The sequence below is a fragment of the Giraffa tippelskirchi genome, chromosome 13, assembly GCF_054371585.1.
Source record: "Giraffa tippelskirchi isolate mGirTip1 chromosome 13, T2T-mGirTip1v1.2.pri, whole genome shotgun sequence".
NCBI lineage: Eukaryota > Metazoa > Chordata > Mammalia > Artiodactyla > Giraffidae > Giraffa > Giraffa tippelskirchi.
This window is the reverse complement of record NC_137287.1, coordinates 78,997,686-79,017,043: the sequence shown is the minus strand read 5'-3', so window position 1 is coordinate 79,017,043 and position 19,358 is coordinate 78,997,686. Positions and strand designations below refer to the sequence as shown.

Here is a 19,358-nt window from a genome sequence, read left to right as displayed (position 1 = left end):
AGATTTCCACCAACAATGACATCACTCCGGCGCAGCCGACCGGATTACAGCTGGGGGGATTTTCCCGGGAGCGCGCGGCCCGGGCGGAGATGGGGGCGCTCTCCAGGGTGCTGAAAGGGGCGGGGGCGCGGGCTCACCGTGCGGCGCCCCCAGCGGGCGGAGGCGGACCGGCTGGGCCGGGGGCAGGCAGGGGCGGGCCCGAGGCGGCCCGGGGCGAGGCCCGCCGCCTCTGCAGCTCTCATTGGCTGCCGGAGGGCGCACGTCACTCAGGCTGGTGCTTTCCTCCCGCCCAGATGGAACTGGAGCCGAGGAGGAGCTGAAAATGCAGATTTAGCATCAAGCACAGATACACTCGCTCTTTCTCTGAGATACACACAGCTCTGCACGTTAGCACCTCTGCGAGCGAGCCGGGCTGCCCGACCACACAGCTTCCCCGCCGGCCAGAGGCTGGAGAATACACACTGATTTGCTGCTTTCCAAACCCCTAATCAGTGTTTTCCTCTACACAAAGATTTTTCAAAAAACAAACACCAACAACAAAAACTACATCTTTTTTTTTTTTTAATTTGGACCTTCCTTGTGGGACCCTGCTCCGCCATCCTGCGCGCCTCCTGACACCACTTTTCACTCCCAAAGAAAGATGAGAGGTGGTTTTATCTCCCAGGGGAAGGCGGCCGCGGGGCTCCTCTTCTGTGTCATGGTTTTTGCATCTGCCGAGAGACCGGTCTTCACGAATCATTTTCTCGTGGAGTTGCACAGAGGGGGAGAGGAAGAAGCTCGCCAAGTTGCAGCAGAGCACGGTTTTGGAGTCCGAAAGGTAAGCATCTCCCTTGCATTTCGCATGTTTGTTTCTAAACGGTGGCAGCCCTGCGCAATCTCATTGCAGATTCGCAAGTTTTCTTTCTCGTGCGATGCAGATATTCTGCCATCGGCTCTTCACACGACATCGCCTCCGGTGATCCTTCACGGGTTATGTAATTAAAATGCCCTTGAAATTCTACTCGGAAGGTCATGAAAACAATTGCTCGCCCTTTGACTTGGTGGAGAAAACAGGATAACACCTTTCAAACAATGCGGTGCGCCCGGGCTGCTGTCCGAGCGACCAAGTTCTCAAGGCTGCCTGGAGAACCGACAAGAAGTGCCGGCCATCTGGGCTTGGCGTGGCAGACCTGTCGGGGATATGCCCCCCGCCCCCATCTCCCGGAGACAGGCTAGTTTCCGAGGGACAGGGCTGGAAGCGTGGACATCGTAGTTCATCTGCTTGCTTTTCGAACCCCGCGCCAGGAGGACTTCCCTTGCCTGACTCTGGTTCCGGCTCTTTTCCAGGGAAGACGACCCCCAGCTCCAGCAGACTTGGAAAACAGAACTGGTTTTTCTTTTCAAAATCGAGGGCTGAAACTTGCCCACCTCGCCCCTGCCCACCCGCCTCGAAGCGCACCCAGTCGGCTCCCTAGTTCTCAACTTGCAGCGGTAGACGCTGGGGAGGTAGATTTTAAGGGGAATTCCCCTCGGAGGAGTCGGGGTGTCTCTCCCTGCATGTGGGCAGCCGGCTTGGCTTTCCCACCAGAAAGCGGGGATCCCCATCCGAGAAGTTGTCAGAGTTTAGCTGTTTCCCAGCCGGGATGCGGCGGTACTGCTTCGGAGACTCCAGGGTCCCCAGTCTGCGAGGGCGAGGGAGCGGAGAGCACTGGATGGGGGCCGAGGCTGACCGACTTGCTTCCTGCGAAACATCCTGCAAGGGATCTCAAGTGTCCTTAGTGGACCTGAGGAGGGATAGGGTGGGGTGAGAGGGCAGAGAGAAACCGGGGCGGGCGGAATCTGGAGGACCGAGGGCTGCGTGCGATCTAGCGACGGGAGGGCTGGCCGGGTGGGAAATCTGTGGGATTCCGGGTCCCAATCCTCCCTCCAGACCCCAGAAGAGACTCTTGAGTTGAGCGGTGGGCGCTTCGGGTGCTGTTTGCGCGTCGCCAGGGCAGCGCTAGCTGGGGACTCGGCCCCGACTTCCCACGCTTGGCGCCTCCCTCCTCTCAGGCTCCTTCCACCTGCTGCGGGTTCTCCTGCCTCCGTAGGGCGTTGGCCACCGCGGTTCCGACCCCCAAATGGGTCTGCGAGGGAGTTGGACGAAGGTCCGGAGGAGACGCCAGGGCTGCCGGAGGCGCGCGGGCGGCTCCTGCGGGGGAACTTGTTGCTCGTGGAGGAAGCGTGGGTGGAGCAGAGAGAGGAGAAGCGGACAGAGGAAGCCCGCGCCGCTGGGGCCCGGGGTCCGGGGGCTGTTTTCAGGTTGCCGCCAACACAACAAACAAGCATCCCCTCCTTCTTCCCACCCTCACGCCCCCAAACTTGGCAAGATCCAGGAACCAAGCGCATAAATATAGTAGTGATTATTACTAGCTGACAGTCCCGGGGGTTGGGGTGGGGGTTGATGGAGTCTCTATACACGCTTTTATTTAATACTCTCAACAACTCTGGGAAGCTGCTGTTATTATGAAGCCTATGGTTCTGATAAGGAAATTGCCTCAGATAAGGGTCCAGGATGAAAACTGTCAAGAATTTAAACGCAGATATTTGCAGGGCAGGAATAGAGACGCAGACGTAGAGAACGGACTTGGGGACACAAGAGAAGCAGAGATGAACTTACGCTCTTTAACCTGTTAGTAGATAGCACTCCAAGCTACCTGCTCTGCAGGGCATGCTCGCATGAAAAGAGATGTGGCAGCAAGCTCTATAAAAACCCCACCTTTGTAAAAGAGCCGTAGTTGGTGGGGAAAATCTAACCCTCTCCCCGCCTTCCCCACCCAGGCTACCCAGGTGACTCCGTAGTAAAGAATCCTGCCTACAATGCAAGAAACACTGGGAACTCAGGTTCTATCCCTCGGTGGGGAAGATCCCCTGGAGAAAGAAACGGCAACCCACTCCAGTATTTTTGCCTGGGAAATCCCATGGACAGAGGAGTATGACTGGCTACAGTCTGTGACGTTGCAAAAGAGTGAGACTCAACTGAGCGACTAAACTAAACAACACCAACTCACCCCCTTTCCGTGGAGTGGCAGACATTATCCTGTTAACTTCTCCCTTTTGAAACTATGCCCTTAGAATTTGCTCTTAGCAATGTAAGCAAACCCAGATGTAGCTGAGACAGATCATGGCTTAACATATTAATTTTCTAAGAAAGTTACTTATTTTTTGTATGGTGGTGAACAGCTCAACAAGGGATTTACAGTTTTGGTGATGGGAATTGAGCAACGAGGTGTAGAAAACAATCTCATAAAAGAACCTGAATCCTCTGCATACACTTAACTTAGAATCTCAGGGAACTCCTACTTTGGGGCGAAATCAGACACCTCAGCCTCTTTCCCATCCTTTGCATTAAAGCCTCAAACTTGCAATTCCCATCTAGGAAAGGTGGGCTTTTACCTTGCCACATCCTTCTTACTTTTCCAAGATCTCTCAGAAGTACTCTTATCCAATGATTTTTGCTCTGAGACATGTTTAAGTAAAAGTCAGTCTATGGCAAGATACTTCCTATGAATTGCTGCACGAAATTACACTTGTTGAGAATAAACGTTCTTTTCCTCCTTTGGATCCATGTCCACCCATCCTCCTAGACTGAGTCCTCAAGCTTCCCTGATGCTATGAGCTTTCCCATCTCCAAATTCCTATAGGATGAAAAAGCTTATGTGACTTAAGCTGTAACGTTTCATTACTTGTTCTCTAGTCAGTTCATGAAACTTTTTGCAACCCTATGGACTATAGCCCCCAGGCTTCTGTGTCCATGGAATTCTCCAGGCAAGAACACTGGAGTGGGTCACCATGCTCTCCTCCAAGGGATCTTCCTGGCCCAGGGATCGAACCCACAGTCTCTTACATCTCCTGCATTGGCAGTTGGTTTTTTTTTTACTGGTAGCGCCACCTGGGAAGCCCAGTCAGTTCATACATGTAAATAAACATGGGTGTAAGCAGTGTCTTCCCACTTAAAAGGTAAATATTCAGGGATGGAATCATCTATATTTCTGGTTTCCTTACCAATGCCAGCGATTATTGGATTTGCCAACCTGTAAGAAAACTTCTTTCCTTACTCCTCTGGGTTTCCCAAACACTGTTCAGTCTTATTTTCATCATGCTGTACTGTACTTTGGTCAACATTTCTTATCTATTTTTCATTTTAAACCTTCAACACTTCTTTTCCTTTCTCTCCCTATCACCCCATCCTTCTAGATGCTCAGTGTTAAACAGCAGAGATTCTCAGCAGTTATTCATCTGAAGGACTGGGGAGGGCCTGCTATTTTACTACGTTATTTCATCTCACGCATCGGTGAGATAGAAATTATTGGCATCAGCTCTAATTCTCAGATGAAAATCTTTAAAGCTCCAAGAGGTTAAAAGTAACTGCTTATATCTGATAGTTAAAAAGCAACCCTCAAATTTAAAGCCAAATGGAAAATAATTTTGTTTTTCTATCATGCTGCCTCCAGGAAGCTTTCCCTGACTGCCAGATACTTTGCTTTTTGGGCACCATTTTAGAATTCAGTTGTTTTTCCTTTTCTTTTTTCTATATTTAACACTTATTTGGTATTTTATGAGCATATGTCATTAGTGTGCTTGAGTATGCACTTCTTCAGGTAGGTGTAAATCTTCCAAAAGACAATATATTATATCTTTTTATAGTGTCTATATTGAGCACAGTGGCCTATGTGTAAGAGCCTCAATGAATATTTGTTGATTATTTTGCCTAACTCCACATGACCATGAGCAAACAGTTAGTTATATTTTCTCTTGAAAATGGAATAAAAGTACCTATAACTTTACCCTCAGGAAGGGGTGTTGAAACTAAAGTTTTCTATTTTATCATGATGTGGCCCAGATCTGTAAGAGAGATGTATAAGTCCAGGAGAATGAGTAAGTTTACAACAATGACAAAGACATTATTCTAAAGATTGCTTTAAAATTTTCAATACGCTGCCAATTTTAATTCTGTTGAAAAATAAGATGAAAATTATTTATCAAAGTAATGTGTTGAGGGTTGGCCAAAAAGCATGTGAGAATTAAAGTAGAAATCCAAACGACTGACAATTAAGTTTTTTTCTTTTACTGTAATGTTTTATTTTTTGCTCATGAAGGACTGAGGCTAGGATGATTACACAATTAAAATCATGTGACCACTTTTATGTGTATAATTGTTAAAAATTTTTTAGTCTAGTAGTAATTATACTATTAGGTAATGAAAGAGTAAATTTTTGGTCATTTTAATTTTATTGAAGTATAATTTAGGAAAGATTTCTTTCCCGGATGCTGGGAAAGATTGAAGGCAGCAGGAGAAGGGGATGACAGAGGATGACATGGTTGAATGGCATCACCGATTCGATGGACATAAGTTTGAACAAACTCCAGGAGTTGGTGATGGACAGGGAAGACTGGCATGCTACAGTCCATGGGGTCGCAAAGAACTGGACACAACTGAGCAACTGAACTGAGCTGAACTGAATTTAAGAAAAAGCACAGCTTGAAAAATTTTCATTAAATGGGCACACATGTGTACCCAGCATCTAAATCAGGAGATAAACTATTATCAGCATTCCACAAGTCCTCATTTTGCTTACCTGGATAGTTTTTAGCTTTAAACTAAATTGCTTAATAAATATTGCTTCTGTGAATATTGTAGTATATGTATGTTGGTGAATACATCTATAACTTTCTGTTGGAAATATTCTTAGGAATATCAGTTTTCCCTTGTTGTATAACAAACCACTACAAATTTAGTGACCTAAAACCACACAAATTGATTATTTCTTCTTTTTCTTGCATAAAGAGTCTGTCACATGTTAGTTGGTTAGTGAGGCTTCTGCTTAAAGCCTCACAGACTGAGTTCTGGATATTGACCAGCTGTGTCTACATCTAGAGGCACAACTAAGGGAAAATCCTCTTCCAAGTACATTCAGATTTTAATGAGAGTTCAACTCATTGTAGTTGTAAACCTGGAATCTTTTATTTTCTTGCTGGCTGCAGGACCAGGACTACTCCCAGCTTCTAGAGGTTACCCTCATGACCTTGCCACATGGCCTCCTCCATAAGCTTTCACACAGTCTCACCCTTCAGATCTCTGCTTTCTGGAAGGGACAGTCCCTGCTTAATGTTAACCTGATTAGGTCAGGCCCACCCAGGAAAATTTCTCTTTTGATTCTTTTGAATCAGGCTAAACTGATTTGGGGCCTTAACTACATTTGATAGACCACTTCACCTCTTCCATGTGATATAATCTACTCACAGAAGGAAAATTGTCATAGTCACAATCCTGCTCCTATTCAAGGGGAGGGGATTATTTGGGACACAAGGACATCAGGGAGCAGAAACGCTGGGGGCCCTCCCGGAACTCTGCCTACCACAGGCAAACTGGTGAACACTTTTCCAAAGTAGTTGTGCCAGTTTGCATGCCTGTCAGCCAGGTCTGAATATTCCGATTGCTCCACATCCCCACCAACATTTGATATTTTATCCCTTTTTCCTTTTAGCTGTTTTGACGGGTACATGGTGTGTCTAGTTGTGATTTGTAGTCTGTGTTTCCCTGATGATCCATTGAAGCTGAACGCCTCTTCGTATCCTTATTTGTGTTTTGTATTTTTTTTAATGCAGTATCTGTTCAGGTGTTTTGCCCTTAAAATATTTTCTTTTGGGTTATCTGTCTTAATTTTTGGTTTGTAGGGGTTCTTTACCTATTATGGATAGGAATCTTTTGGCAGATATATGTATTTTGAATATTTATTTTCACCCTTTTAATAGTGTCTTAATACCCCAATGATATTGAATCCATATTGTATAACTTCACTTTCACTTCCAATGCAAGTAATTTTGTCAGTCAAAAGAATTCTCCATCCATATTCCTCTGTTTGGGGAATGAAGGCAGAAATAACAAGAAATAGGTTTGATCCTAAGTGTTTCCAAAAGGATTCCTATTTAAGAAGCCCTTAAGGTACAGTTTTTCTGATTACAAGATCTACTCCCATGCCGGCTAAAGGAAAAGAGCCCAGAACCCTACTTCTCAAACATGGCTGCCATGAATGCCTTTTGGACCCCAACTTACTACATTATGACTTAGGTCAAGTCCAAGTTCTTCCCTCACACCTTCTCTGATTGTTCTAGAACAGAGCATTTATCTGTTGGGAAGTTCCATTGCACATAATCTGTTCCTTTTCTTGGACCAGTCACACTTGTCACAGACATCACCATGACCAATGCCCCTCTTGTACTTGAAGGAAACCAAGAACAGTAATGTCTAAAGGAAAAGATGATGTGATGTGGATTAGACAGTACTGGAGACTTGGCTCAATAATGAAATCCCTCAGAGGCTCGTTTTATTTGAAATGGTTAATAAAATATGTGGGTTGTGGAAGATCAATAATATAGTGCATGTCAGGTTCTGGACACAGTGCTGAGTGTGTAGAATAAAGGCCTGTTATTGGTAGTAGTAATAATAATAAGATGATGACCTAGCCATATTTTTTACTCAAGAAAGCTTTTGTGGGTTGTACCTTCTCAGGAGTGACAATTGATTAAGTGAAGAATAGACACTCAACCCAATGGCAACCCATCCATGAATCAGCCATGGTCCATGAGATGGCCTGCCCCAGATAGTTCAGTGATCTGTAATTCATTATAGACCATGGTAATTATCTCCACCAATCATACCGGATTCCTTAGGAAATTCGACTTACTACTTACTATAGAATGGAGAATAGAGTGTAGCTGGCATGAGAGCGCCCACCCAGGTCTTGGGAGATGCAAATATTTCGTCTGAGCTTCTAATAACTTCCAGCTCAACTTCTCAGCCAAAGAACTCTGTGGCAGAGACTTAAAGCTAATCATCAAACTAACTTCCTTTTCTACATGAGCTACAGAAAGACCTCATTTCCCAGCCTGCCTTGCAGGTAGATATGATCATATGATAATCCCAGACAAGGTATTGTAAACAGGAGTGATGTGCATTTCTTCTATGCTTGATGCATAAAAACTACATGTAGGTTGATTTTCCACACTTTTTTCTGTTCTGAGGCTTGATGTGATCGAGAACAGTAACTTTGGAAACAAAAGCTAAAGATGGCAGAGTCGAAAGATGAGAGGAGCCCACCTCCCTGACTCTTGACTTAGATGATGTTATGTGAATGAAAAATTATTATATTAAGGCACTGAGATTCAGGATTTTATCTTTAGAACAACCAGCATTACTCAAACCAATACATTCTCAATAAATGTCCCTTTATTGCTGAAATGATTCTCCAAACCTTGCAACCAAACCAAGCCAAATTATAGCAACAATAGTATTTTAAAAAGATTTATATGAGAGTTCTTAGATTTTCATCTCATAATGTCAACTAACTTTTCAGGTCCTTGTAACTTGTCTTCTTCAAGAATATAAAATCCACTCAACACTTTGTCCCTCCCACTGACAACCAGTATGCCCTACTCATAGTAGATACTCATTATGTGCTTCTTGACTGATACAGGCACTTGGGTCACAAAACAATGATTTAGTCATCAACTCAGAGAGAAGGTACTTGAAGAACTAGTCTTTAAGAAATTACTCCTATAGTACCCATTTATTTATAGGCAGAAATTTAGGAAATAGAAGTTGTTAACAACCAGCAAATCACTGACTAACAGACTCCCGTGTTTCCCTGAAATTCCCAACTTAGAAATTATCAATACTAGAATAGATGAGTTCTTTGAGCAGAGAAAATAAAGCCTGCAGTTAAAACCTGATAAATATAAAAGAAAGGGGAAATTATACCTCTTTTTCTCAAATGAGTGAATATCTAGAAATCAGTTTCTATTTCAAAAGGTCTTATTAGCTGTAGATCATAATGTCATAGTACATCAGAGAGTGATGCTGATAGTTAAGTTTGCAATAATTATATATTCAAGTGTAACTACTTAAAGAAGTCAAGCTTTAAAAATAAAATATGAAACCTGATGTTTAAATGTTTTCCCCCCACTACAGCAGAAACTTTATTTTACGTTTGAGCTCAGATTCATCATTTTGATAGAAACCCTGTGCAAAATTTCTAGAATATATTATTTGAGATTCAAATAACCACAGGGAAGTTGAAAAACAAGAATTTTAGTTTGACTTTTTCTACTAAGATGTATCTGTTATAGCCGAAGATGATTTGGTGGCTAAAATCCTCTAACGGTCAGGGAATCAAAAATTACATCTGAGTTGACTCTTCTAACCTAAATATAATGATTGGATATTAGTTGATGGCTTATACATGGCTTTCTACATATAGAAAAAGCAATAAACTCTTTTGACAAATTATTTTTGTCCCTAAAGATATTTGACCATGATTTTTTGGATATTGTTTTGATTTGCTAAGACCCTCTGATGAGAATAATTGAAAATAATAAATTCTTAGGTTGCAAATGAAACATTGACACAAGCTCTTAATTTTCTGACATAGAATGAAATAAACTTAAGAATATTACAGCATGCTAATACCTTCCCCCATCATAAACTTAATAATTGTAGGATCCTAGAATGGCCCTTCATTTATAACGTTAAATGTGGTGTTGACTCCCCTAAACATCCAATTCTTCTAGTTTTTCCTAAAATCTAATTTCATCACAAGTCCTTTTACCAGAACTTCTTCAATCCCGAGCTCTTCATTTTCGTTCATCTCCTGGTTAGCTGGGTTTTATTTAAAAGTGAAGGGATGAGCCAGCACATGAAAAAGGAACTCGCCTCTCTTTGATATAAAAAAGAGAAGAGTGGGCAGATGAAGTTCAGTTTTTAGGTCACAGAGGAGGATATGGGAAGAATATCCACTTAGGAGTCACAGTTATTTCAAAGATGTAGGAGGCAAGGTCAATGTTTAGAGTGAAGAAAGCAGGGCTGGGATGGAGGCTTCAAAAGAGATAAAGTCTTGTGCTCTGAAAATGGGAATGGGAGAAGATACTGACAGAGGACCAGCAATGACTTCTGGCCAGTACCAAGGGGCCAAGCAGGAGAGCATAGATTTATAGTATCACCAACTGAGCCATTTTCTTAAATAGGACTCAAATAGGGGTGATGGAGTTGGGGAGAAAAGGCAATGGAGTTTTAAAAAAATGGAATATCAAAAAAGTAGAAGAAAAGGTTAATTGAGATTAGTAGTGAGAGAGCTGAAAGGAACAAAGATAAGGTGAGTAGGATGTTGAAACTCACAACTCCCCAAATTGAGCACTTCCAGAAAATGATAAGGTCCATGGAGGTGAGTTACCAAAGCCAAGAAGAGATGAAGGTGATCAAAGAGCTGAAAGTCAAAGGCACAAGCATCCATCCACATGCATCTCAGTCGTGCCATAGCTAAATAACATCACCAAGGAAGAGTGTTGAGAGAAAACTAAGAGAAGAGGTTCTAGCACAAAATTTCAGGGGACTGTGGACGTGGAGGGAGAAAGAGGAGACAGAACCTGGACTGTTAGGGATATGGAAGGATAATCGAGAGAGTGCAGGACTGTGAACAGAATGGAGTTGAGGACTAGGAAAGGAGGGATGGGGCAACAGTGGCCACTGGCTTTAGAGATGAGGTCATTATTAAAATTGGAGGAGCCACCTTAGCACGTGGGAAGAAAAGTATGTTGGTTTGGGAACCCAGGAGTAGTCCTTGCGATAGGATTAAATACAAGTTGTTTATTCAAGAAGTAATTCTAGTAAATATTGGCAGGGGAGTGGGCAATTGAGAAAGGGAAGGGAAGGCAGGAACTAAGGGTGTATCGTATAACAAGTTGTCACTATGAGTAACTGGGACTCAGTCCCACTAGGATACTCTGGGAGCTCAGAGTCATACTGCCTGAGTGGGGAGGGAACTGGGGTATTTATACACCAATTGCAATCAGACACTGATTCATGATTGATAGTTTCTCCTGGGTGGCATTGACTCTGCAACATTTTGACTTGGCAAATATTCAAACAGAGCATAATTTGGCCACCAGAGAAAATTCTCAGACAAGTAGATCCAGAGTCTTGCATGCACTAAATGCTGAGGCCCAAAGGGATTTGAACAGGAAATTGATAGTGTCTGCTACAGGAAGGAAGCCAAACTGTGAGGCTGCAGTCAGTAAGATGAAGTAGAAGTATCAAGTGTTGACAATTCCTTCATATAGTGGTAAAGGGGGGACAAGAAGAAAAGTTTTGCTACTCTCCCAGTTTGTCCCACCCTCCACACACCCTTAACCACATCCATACATCTGTTCTCTAAGTCTTTGTCTCTATTCCTGTCTTAGAAATAGGGTCATCTGTACTATTTTTCTAGATTTCATTTGTATGTATTAGTACTTGATATTAGTTTTTCTGTTTCTGACTTTACTCTGTATGACAGGCTTTATCTAGGTCCATCCACATCATCACAAACGACCCAATTTCATTCCTTTTTATGGCTGAGTAATATTCTGTTGTATACATGTATCATATCTTCTTTATCCATGCATCTGTTGGTGGACATTTCGGGTGCATTGAGAGAACAGCATTGACATATATATACTGCCATGTGTAAAATAGACAGCTAGTGGAAGCTGCTGTATAGCACAGGGAACTCAGCTTGGTGCTCTGTGATGACCTAGATGGGTGGGGTGGGAGGGAGGCTAAAGAAGGAGGGCATATATGTTCACATATAGCTGATTCACCTTGTTATACAGCAGAAACTAACACAATATTGTAAAGCACTTATACTCCAATAATAAAATTTTTTAAAAACTCAAGAAAGAGGAAAAGTATTATTATGGTGACTTAAACTTATATGGTTTTAATGACTTTTATAATAATGATTTCTAAACACTTGTCAGACCACTCAGCAATTGGTACCCCACCAAAATATTGTGAGATACCTGCTGGTTATTCTAACTGATTTATCCAGACTCACTTAAATTTTGACAACCAATAACTGAAGTTATGGAATTACAGCCTGTCAGAGCAAGAAGAGGTCTTGGAAAGACATTAGATTAACCCCAAATTTTACACACAAGGAAAAGGAGATGAAATGTGATGTTTATGTTCCCAGAAATTTACAGTGAGCATTTGAACCCTTTTGCTTCCTGCTGTGGTTCAAACAATGCATTCACACTAGACGAGAGAGAGAACCAGACTGAACAAGATGTCTTTGAGTGATTAAGCACGTAAACCAACTTGTTGGTTGCCAGTTCATTTCAGGTCCTCCTGGTCTGCTTTTTAGTTTTGCTCCTACATTTTTATGGATTCCAGGTTCCCAAACAAAACTGCTCATAGATGCAGAGATTAAAACAACAATCTATTGGATTTATACTTGATAAAAGGTAGAATAAGTATTTTGTATTTCTTTGACTGCCCTCTTAGTGACTAACACAGTGCTGTACATTTAGCAAGCACTCAATAAATATCAAAATATGTGGTTAGAAAAAATTCAAAATGCTTGACAATAGCATTAGATACTCAGTTAGTGACAAACAGATGTGTTATGAGATACTGTAATCAGGAAAATCAAGCATGTTAGGAACAGTTATAAGAATATCCTAATTTGTGCCTGTGTTAAATGACTTCAATTAATTAATTACCATTAATAGCCTAAAATCTTGTGACTTAAGGAGAAATTAAGAAGCCAGCAGCAGAAGCCAGCAAGGAGATCCACAAAGTCTGTTTCCTTGCCCTTAGCTTGTTCTCCACGTCTGTGAGGGCAGGGGTTGCGGGTGGGGGGAGCAATGTCAGTTTCATCAGGATGCTATCAGTTCTCTTAAAAAATGATGGAAGTTCGCACATAAAAAGGTAGTTAGCATGAAACAGTTGATTCTAGTCAGTTCTTGTTGCCTGTGTTTCTAGGGAGTGTCAACCAAAAATAGGAGACCAAGTGAGACCTTGCAGAGCCCAAGATTTGGGGAGGAGTTTGGGAAACAAGCCACTGTTGGTCTCTTGGAGTCCAGGAGCAGTACCATGGGGGGAGTGGGATGCAGAATCAGGCCAAGGGAACTTTGGAGAGTTGTGTCTGCAATGAGGCAAAGAGTGAGCCAAGTTTGGACCCAGAAGCTGAAGCCTGAAACAAGCCATTCTGGTCATGAACTTAGAAAGGAGGAAAGGACCAAAAAAAAAGTTATGGGAGTTTGAAACTTATGGACAAAGAAAGTAACAGGAGCCACAGTCTTAGCAGGAGAAGCATAGGAGCAGAAGATGGTTTAGTCCATTCAATAAGCATGTACCTAGCATACTCAAGCAAGTGTGATATCAGACCCCAAGACTTGGACTTGGGAACAAGTAAGAAAGGTTTCAGATACAGAGGAGAGATCAGACTCTTGTGTGCAAACACTTTTTGAATCTTTGGTTGTGTTACATTTATTAAGTACCATCAGCCAAAGAAAGCCATCTGGTCAGGCTCAAAGTCAGTGTGGGAGAGAACCATCCAAAGAAACTGATATAGAGAGACACAAGCAAAATGAGGGAGACTTCCTTGGTGGTCCAATGGTTGGAACTTCGCCTTCCGATATGGGCAGTGCCAGTTCAGTCCCTGGTTGGGGGACTGTGATCCCACATGCCTTGTGGTCAAGAGACCAAGGCATAGCACAGAGGCAGTGTTGTAGCAAATTCAATAAAGACTTTAAAAAAATGGTCCACATCAAAAAAAAAAAATGAGGACCACTTCTGCAACATTCTCCTACAGGACACTCTGGGAGCTATAACATCTCAGTTATCCCATCCAAGGAGGAGGAAGCCAGAAAATGTAGCCACCAGCCCCCATTCTTCATCAGATTACACCTGAGGGGTAGCAAATCCCTTATACTTCTGCCTGCCCCAAGCAGACCAAGCATGCATCCATAGTCAGAGAACTCCCTCAGCAGAGAGATGCGTGAAGACTTTGTCACAGAGAAGTCCTGTCTACAGTGACCTCCAGCGCAGGGAGAGGGGATACAGGAAGGGCATTAAAACAGTGTCGGCTGCACAAGCAATGGAGACACAGACATCAAAAACAGACATGGACATGGCTACGGGAGGAGGAAGGAGAGGGTGGGATGTATGGAAAGAGTAACATGGAAACATACATTACCATACGTAAAACAGAGGGCCAGTGGGAATTTGCTGTCTGACTCAGGGAACTCAAACCAGGGTTTGGTAACAACCCAGAAGGATGGGATGGGGAGGGAGGTGGGAGGGACGTTCAAGTAAGATGGGACACGGGTAAACCTATGTCTGATTCATGTTGATGTTTACTAGAAACCAGCAAAATATCGTAAAGCAATTATCTTTCAGTTAAAACTAAATAAATTAAAAAGAAAAAAAAAACATCTTCTGCTGCACAGAGGGCATAAGTGAAATACAGAAATACAGAAATCCCAGATAAATCGGAGTGCTTGTCATAAGCAACCAGAGTCCTGGCCATGTATTTTGTGACAGATCTGTGATATCTGACATGTGAAGCAGAAGGGGAGTCTTCACAAGGCAGGCAAGGTCAACTGAGGTGATTTACAGTGAGGCTCAGAATTTTAGCAAGTTAAAGTAAAAGGAGGTTTATAGAGGATGGTGTAGCAGGTGAAACAAAATGCACTGGACTTGTATAAGGTTTACAATTAGTATCACCTGACTAGATGCTAAGAAAGAGGGGAGATGTCACCACAGAAGTGGACTGAGGACAGTTCATGAGGAGTCGCCCATACCATGTTAGGCGTTGGAATTTTTTGCCTAAATAGAAGGGGACATTGAAAGCTTCTTGGAAAGTATAGCCAAGTGGCCACATACAGGAAACCTTAGGATAACAAGTTGAGCTGATAGTGAATTTGGGGGTAGAGGCTGCCTTATTCCTTTGTCCTAAGAAACCATTCATATCCTGGAAGCAGGTAGCACCATCCCTTTCAACAGATGTTGCTATTAGGAAATCAGGTTACCTGTCTTTTATCCCATTGCCACTGGATGATGACATCAGGGATACTAATAGCCACAATGAATGGCTCATAGAGGTGGCCAGTTCCATCCATGAAATTTATTCCAGCTAAGAACAAAATGATTCAATGCATCCTACTTCCTCCCCAATACACAAATACATGAATCTAAAACTAGCCCCCTGACTTACAAATCAAACAGAAAAGCCAGGAAAGAAATGTCATCTCAGCACACCGGATAAGCCCCTTATTCCCTGATATTTCAAAGGAATAGTGCCTGTACTAGGTTTCCATTTCTGAGATGATACATGGGAATTTTTCCTTAGTCTAGAAAGGAACTTTCTGTGTGAATAAGGCTGAGACTCAGCTACTCTTCACCTGTCCCGTTGTCTCACTGTCATTTTAGACTTGATATAAATCAGTTGTGTAGTTCTTGGGAATAAATCAGAGTTTGAATCCCACTGTGGACTAGTAGTGCAGTTCTACAGAAACAAACAACCATGGACATCCAAAGCTGCTTTGCTTTTTGGTGCTCCTAGTTGTAGGCAAAAGAAACTCTTAGCATGACAGAAGAGAATTGAGTATTGTCCATGGCGAACAACGCTTAGGAGAAGCTTAGAAATGAGCTAGGTGGGTTTAGAACCAGGTGTCCTGAGTGCTAGCTAGATCAAGGACTTTCCCCTCTCCCCTTTATCTTCCCCTCAAATAGCTGATCCCCCTCCTCTTACAAATAGCTAATTCCAAAGGAACATCCATCCATATAGTTATATTCTATTGACAAGTTTTTATTGAGCCCTACAGAGACAAAGCGCTTTGAAAGGGCTGGGTTCTACAGACAGTAATGTGGCATACTTAGATTTATATGCAGAGAAAAACATATTATAGTTCTCTAGCTTATAAGACTTCACTTGATCTGATGGCTTCATCCAGCTCTTACAAATACCTATTTTATGTGTGGAAATACCTGTTTGAAGTGTGGAAAGCTCTGTTGAGCAATTGGTTTCTGGTTCTACACACAAAGGGCTTTCTCAGATCAGGTGACCCTTACGATATGCTCTGATAAGTTTGGGCTGAGTAAGATTTTCTGTCACATCTAGTTACTGAAAGACATGACATCCTCACACCACAGGCCTCCTCCTGTTGGCAGAGGAGCTGAAGGCACAAATAAACAATTAGGCTCCTCTGCTGTTTGAGCGGCATCTGTTCAAAGGAGCTGTCAAGGCTTACACCCCTCTAGTGAAATCATATTTACTTTATTCATCTAAATAATGTGGCTTATTTGCCTTCAGTATGAAATTGTCTTGGTCTGTTTCTTGTTGATTGATTTTTATGAGATAGCATATCATTTGCTGTGCATCCCTATGCCAGTCTGCTAAGAGTGGAATGACTTCTTATTGAATAGTTCCAATTATTATCTCCTTTTATAGTTTTAGAATCACTGGATTTATTCAAAATGCCCAAGTCCTCATCTCCATGCTATTCACTGCCCAAACATGCCCCCTCAAACAAATAAAAGGAAAAGAATGATCAAAAGAAATAAAAATAATAAATAAAAATTGAACAAAAGAATGACATATACTCTATATTCCATTTCCAACATGCTGCTCTGTTTGGGTAATTATAGCAATTAGAATCCACTTAATTGGGTGTCTTTCCTGGTGCCTCAGACAGTAAAGAATCTGCCTGCAATGTGGGAGACCCGGGTTTGATCCCTGGATCAGGAAGATCCCTTGGAGAAACAAATGACTACCCACTCTAGTATTCTTACCTGGAGAATTCCGTGGAGAGAGGAGCCTGGCTGACTACAGTCCATGGGGCCGCAAAGAGTCAGACAGGACGAAACGACTAATGCTTTCTTTCTTAAATGGACTATATTATTTTTAAGACTATTTTTAAGATTATTTATTTTAATTGGAGGATAATTACTTTACAATATTGTGATTTTTTTTTTTTTGCCATACATCAATGTGAATTGGCCATAGGTACACATGTCCCCTCCATCACGAACCCCCTCTCACCTCCCTCCGCACCCTATCCCTCCAGGTTGTCACAGAGCACCAGCTTTGTGAGCCCTGCTTCACACATCAAACTCGCCCTGGTTATCTATTTTACATACAGTAATGCATATGCTTCAATGCTATTCTCTCAAATCATCCCACTCTCTCCTTCTCTCACTGAGCCCAAAAGTCTGTACTTTACATATTTTTAAGACTATTTTTTATAAGCAACTTTAAGGAACTTCCCTGGCAGTCTAGTGGTTAAGACTCTGCACTTCCAATGCAGGAAGTATAGGTTCAGTCCCTGCTTGGGGAGCTAAGATCCTACACGCCAGGTGGCCAAAATATCGAAACATAAAAGAGAAGCAATATTGTAACAAATTCAACAAAGACTTTTAAAAAGATCCACATCAAAAAATCCTTAAAACAAAAGCATACTGCTCTTTTTTTTTAAAAAAAAAAAAGCAATTTGAAGTGTACAACAAAACTGAGAAAAAGGTACAGTTAGTTCTCATATACGCCTGCCCCTACACACATAAGCTGTCTACTTTTATCAACACTTTTTCAACATTGCTCACCAGAATGTCACCTTTTTAGCAAGGATGAACCTATATTGCCACATCATAAATGCCAGAAATTCATAGTTCACCTTAGGGTTCACTCTTGGTGCAAATTCTGTAGGTTTGGACCTGAGTATAGTGACATATCTATCATCATAATATCATACAAAATATTTGGACTTCCCCCATATTCTCTGTGCTCTACCTGTTCTTCTCAGCCCCCACCACCTCTGGCAAACATTTAACTTTTTTTTCCTCTGTACAGTTTTGCCTTTTCAAGAACTTCAGATAGTTGGAATCATACAGTATGTAGACTTTTCAGACTGGGTTGCTTTGCTTTAGTAATATGTCTTTTTGTGGTTTGATAGGTCATTTCTTTTTAGCACCGCATAATAGTCCATTATCTAGATATACCACAATTTATTTACCCATTTACTTACTGAAGAACATCTTGGAAGCTTCCAAATATCAACAGTTATGAATAAAGCTGCTCTAGACATCTGTATGCAGGTTTTCGTCTGAACATGAGTTTTCTACTCATTTGGGTAAATACCACGAAGTGCAATTGCTGGATTATATGGAAATAGTATGTTTAGCTTCATAAGAAGCTGCCAAACTGTCTTTCAGAGTGGCTATGCCATTTTGCATCCTCACCAGCAATGGATAAGACACCCTATTGCTCCACCTTCTCATCAACCTTCGACGCTGTCAGTGTTCCAGATTTGGGTCATTCTAATAGATGTGTAGTTATATTCCACTGTGGTTTTAATTGGCAATTCCTTATGACGTATGATGTGGAGTATCTCTTCATAAGCCTGTTTGCCACTTGTGTGTCTTCATTGGCAAGGGATCTGTTATGGTCCTTAATCCATGTACTTTTTAACAATTAAAAGAACATATATATATATATATATATATACTTAAATTTATTTGGCTGCATCAGGTCCTAGTTGAGGCTGCAGGATCTTTGATCTTTCGTTGCAGCATGCAGGATCTCTTTTGCTCTCTCTCTTTTTTTGTTTTTGCAGGAAAAATAATACTTGTCTTTGGTTTTGTTTTTAACAACAGGGAACCCTGCTTAATGCACTCTGGTGACCTGAATGGGAAGGGAGTCCAAAAGGGAGGGAATATACGGATATGTATAGCTGATTCATTTTTGCTATACAGTAGAAACTAACACAACACTATAAAGCAACTATACTCCAATAAAAATTAATTTAAAAATTTACACATGTGAGCTCTTTTAGTTGTGGCATGCAAACTCTCAGCTTCACTATGTGGGATCTAGTTCCTTGACCAGGGGTTGAACCCAGGTCCCATGCATTGAGGAGTGTGGAGTCCTAGTCACTGGACCACCAGGGAAGTCCCCTTGGGCCACTTTTAAATCAAGTTCTTTATTTTCTGATTCTTGAATTTTAAAAGTTCTTCATGTATGTTGGATAGCAATCTTTTATGTATCCTTCTCAAATATTTTCTCCCAGTCTGTCATTTGTGCTCTAAATTCTCTTGATATGGTCTTTCACAGAAGTTTTTAATTTCATGAAGTCGATACCTGAGCGGCCACTCAGTAAGCTTAAATTTTTGATCCAGGAAACTGTGAGCTAAATAATCAGTTTCTGTTTGGAGCTACTAAGATTTCAGAGAAGGAAGTGGCAACCCAGTCCAGTAATCTTGCCTGGGAAATCCCAGGGACAGAGCAGCCCAGTGATCTACAGTCCCTGGGGTCACAAAGGGTCGGACACGAGTTAGCAAAACAACGGCAACAAGACTTTCAATGGTTTGTAACACACATTATCATGATGATACATGACTGGAACCCCCATGCTTAAGAGGCTTTCTCCAAGGTCAGAGAAGCTTAATAAGGACTCCGGGGTCTCCTCAGCCATCAGAGCCACAGACTACCTCCCTGGGTTTGCTGCTCTCTCCAAGGCTCAGCTGC

General features: G+C 42.1%; 1 protein-coding gene across 2 annotated transcripts in view; it reads left to right on the top strand.

The window, feature by feature from the left end:
• Positions 1 to 287: 287 nt before the first annotated feature.
• Positions 288 to 19,358, top strand: part of PCSK2 (proprotein convertase subtilisin/kexin type 2) — a 237,542-nt gene continuing 218,471 nt past the window's right edge. Inside the window, exon 1 of one of the 2 annotated variants that reach the window (XM_081554006.1) lies at positions 288 to 817. In XM_081554006.1, the coding sequence (XP_081410132.1) occupies positions 641 to 817 (177 nt within the window). In that variant the 5' untranslated portion in view covers positions 288 to 640. The remainder of the gene's footprint in view (positions 818 to 19,358) is intronic. The other variant, XM_081554007.1, reaches the window with a different exon arrangement.